The following is a 3,499-nucleotide window of genomic DNA, read 5'->3' on the forward strand; positions in this document are numbered from 1 at the left end:
TTTAAAAAAAAAAAAATAGTAAAACCCACTACAATTTAAAATAGCTGTTTTCTATTATAGCATAACATGTAATTTATTCCTGTGATGGCAGAGCTGAATTTTGAGCATCATTACTTCAGTGTCACATGATCTTTCTTTAGTTGAAAAGAAATTAAGGTTTTGGGTAAAATAAAATTCCAAGATTTTTCTCCATATAGTGGACTTCAACGGGGTTGAAGGTCCAAATTGCAATTTCAGTGCAGCTTCAAACAGCTCTACACGATCCCAGCCAAGGAATAAGGATCTAATCTAATGAAGCGATTGGTCATTTTCTAAAAATAAATAAATAAACAAACATTTTTATACTTAACCACAAATGCTCATCTTGCACTAGCTCTGCGATACGCGTCCACGACTTCACGCATTACACAATCAAGTTGGAAAGGTCACACGTGATGTAGGCGGAAGTACCACCCCAGTGTTTACAAGTGTGGAGAAGGAGGACCATTCAAAAGTTGTTGAATGATACATATTTATATGTCTTTGTATGAGTTTATTGTTTAAAATGGTCCATTCGTGTGTGGATCCTGGAGGTTTAAATCTTTTGAAACAGATTTCTTCCTCTAGGCAAAAAACACCTTTCCAACATGATTATGTAATGCGTTAAGTCATGGACGTTTGTCGCAGAGCTAGTGCAAGTAAAAAAAGTATATACAGCATAGGCGGAGGGTGAACCAACTCCAGGGTAAGGCTAAAAGCAGCCAAATGTATTAAACATCATAAACCTGTCTTTTTAGGCAAGAACCAGACATGGGTGTCATATAGGCTAATAAAACATGTTTAATGGGACTGAATTTGTATTTAACGTGATTACAATTGAATAAAAACATTAGAAATGTATAATTATATAATGTTTCCTTTCCATGGCTATTCAAACAGCGAATAAATTATATAGGCAATAGAAAGTGACATTATCACTAACTTTGATCTATCCTGAGTTTAAGCACTCTCAAAAAACAAAACTACTGTTATAATCACTGAAGCTGTATACAATGTGAAATTAATCTCTTACTTACATTTTACATACATCTGCGCTTTGTTGTTTATGATGAGAGAATTCGCAAGAGTCCGGAATTCAGTCAGCGAACGTGCACGCACTCAACAAAACTAATGAGTTTCAGTGATGACTCAACTGAACGCCTCTGATTGGCCATTGCATTCCTAAGCTCAACAGAATTGTGTGTGATTGGATAAAATGCGCAACACTTTAAAAACACCTAAAATGAAATATGGTGCAATATGATCAGATCTTAATTTAATGCCACAATCGACACTGTCTATTCATTTTCACTTTGTTAGCAACAGACGTAATATATTTAATTTGTTTGTACAGGGGCATTTTTGTCCAATTTAGTGCCATTTTTGCCCCAAGTCCCCCCATGGCCAGGGCAGGGGAAAGCCTTACACACGCTCCGCCTATGATATACAGTAATATTTTTTGCTAGATAAGACCCTTATTCCTCAGGTGGGATCGTGTAGAGCCCTTTGAAGCTGCACTTGAAGTCCACTATATGGAGAAAAATCCTGAAATGTTTTCTTTAAAAACCTTAATTTCTTTTCGACTGAAGAAAGAAAGACATAAACATTTTGGGTGCCGTGGGGGTAAGTAAATTATCAGGAAATTTTTATTCTGGAGTGAACTAAGCCTTTAAATGTTGAACTAAAACAGTTGTACTGCCTAACATCTTGTGGAAACCGTGATCTTTTTTTCAGGATTCCTTGATGAATATAAAGTTCAAAAGAACCACATTTATTTGAAGTAGAAATCTTATGTAACATGAAAATGTCTTCACTATCACTTTTAATCACTTTATTGCATCCCTGCTGAATAAAAGTATTTTTCAACAAAATAAATAAAAAGGCCAAACAACTGAACGGCAGTGTAAATTCTGTCTTGTCATTTTTTCATAATGCATATGTAGTTTCAGGAAAAAGCATTTTACTGCCTTGGTTGAACATGTGACAAACTTTGAGCTGAGGTGTGTCACTGCTTATGGTGCTCTATCTACCTTCACTCATAGCCACAATAAATGATTTCATTTATGTAGGTGACCAAAGACCAAAGAACACCATATCTCTCCCAGCAGCACCCAACATTAGTCAGCACAAACATCAATGAACTTCTGCTCCCTGTCACACTCTGCATGACTCAGAACTCAAATGCTCTATACACATGACTTGCCTCACATGGTACCAAGATTTCACCAAAAAAAAGCTTATGAACATCTGTTCCTCTTTGCCTACCACAAGACGAACAGAGAGAATTTGACTTTGTCTCCTTATCCTTTATAATTAATAATGCATAATGCTCAGTAATGTTATGTTCTTAATTTTTCAATTTCTCAAGAATTTGTATTGCCATGCTAACACTTTAAACTGAAACAGAGGGAAGAGGAAATAGTTACTGTTTGTTTGCATTTCAACTGTTCAGCTTTTATCTTCTTATTGTTTTACTGCGTTAACACTAAGACAGTATCCAAAACCTGAAAAATGACATCTTATCAGGCAGTATCCATTAAGACACTTTTTTTTTTAAATACTACAGATTAATTTGCTAGCTTTATGAAGTGCAACGCTGGACTTCACTCTTAGTGTGAAAACTCACCTCAACTCCAAGGGCTTTAAGAATGTCACACTTGCACATTGGGCAGGTTCTGTGCTCCAGTAGCCATGGCTCTATGCAAGATTTATGGAAGAAATGACTGCAAACACAAAAACACCATACAGCAACATTAAGACCAGAAAGACTGGAAAAAATTCAGATTTATAGTGAAAACAGTGATTGAGGGAGAACAGAACGGAACGGAATGAAAGACAGACATACTTGCATGTGAGAACTGATAGTACATCTCCTGGTTTATACAACTCAATACACACTGCACAGGCATCAGCATCAGGGCCAGTCTCCTGTAAAACAAACACACATGCACAAACCATCAAAACATTGTTCAAACTGACGGTTCTTCACGTTCTTTGTATATCTGCAGTTATCCTGCTGATAACAAGCCATTAAAAATCTTTTGTCTATATATACGACAGTTAAAACATACAATACCGTTCAAAAGTTTGGGATCAGAATGATTTTTTATGTTTTTTAAAGGACTTTCTTATGCTCATCAAGGCTGCATTTATTTGATAAAAAATACAGGAACAATTTTAATATTGTGAAATATTATTACGATGTAAAATAAAATTTTTCTATTTTAATATACATTAAAATCTAATTTATTCCTGTGATGCAAAGTTGAATTTTCAGCATCATTACTCCAGTCTTCAGTGTCACATGATCCTTCAGAAATCATTCTAATATGCTGATTTATTATCAGTGCTGGAAACTGTTGTGCTGCTTATTATTTTTTTGGAAACTGCAATACTTTTTTTCAGGATTCTTTGATGAATAAAAAGTTAAAAAGAAGAGCATTTATTTAAAATAGAAATCTTTTCTAACAATATACACTAC

General features: G+C 34.9%; 1 protein-coding gene across 1 annotated transcript in view; it reads right to left on the minus strand.

The window, feature by feature from the left end:
• The window catches only part of LOC107747825 (E3 ubiquitin-protein ligase RNF128-like), a 17,050-nt gene that overhangs the window by 11,293 nt on the left and 2,258 nt on the right, over positions 1 to 3,499 (minus strand). Inside the window, exons 2-3 of the mRNA XM_016562432.1 lie at positions 2,864 to 2,946; positions 2,645 to 2,741 (exon numbers count right to left, since the gene is read on the minus strand). Of these exons, the coding sequence (XP_016417918.1) occupies positions 2,645 to 2,741; positions 2,864 to 2,946 (180 nt within the window). The remainder of the gene's footprint in view (positions 1 to 2,644; positions 2,742 to 2,863; positions 2,947 to 3,499) is intronic.

The sequence above is a fragment of the Sinocyclocheilus rhinocerous genome, unplaced genomic scaffold (assembly GCF_001515625.1).
Source record: "Sinocyclocheilus rhinocerous isolate Xijiao unplaced genomic scaffold, SAMN03320098_v1.1 scaffold1492, whole genome shotgun sequence".
NCBI classification, from domain to species: domain Eukaryota; kingdom Metazoa; phylum Chordata; class Actinopteri; order Cypriniformes; family Cyprinidae; genus Sinocyclocheilus; species Sinocyclocheilus rhinocerous.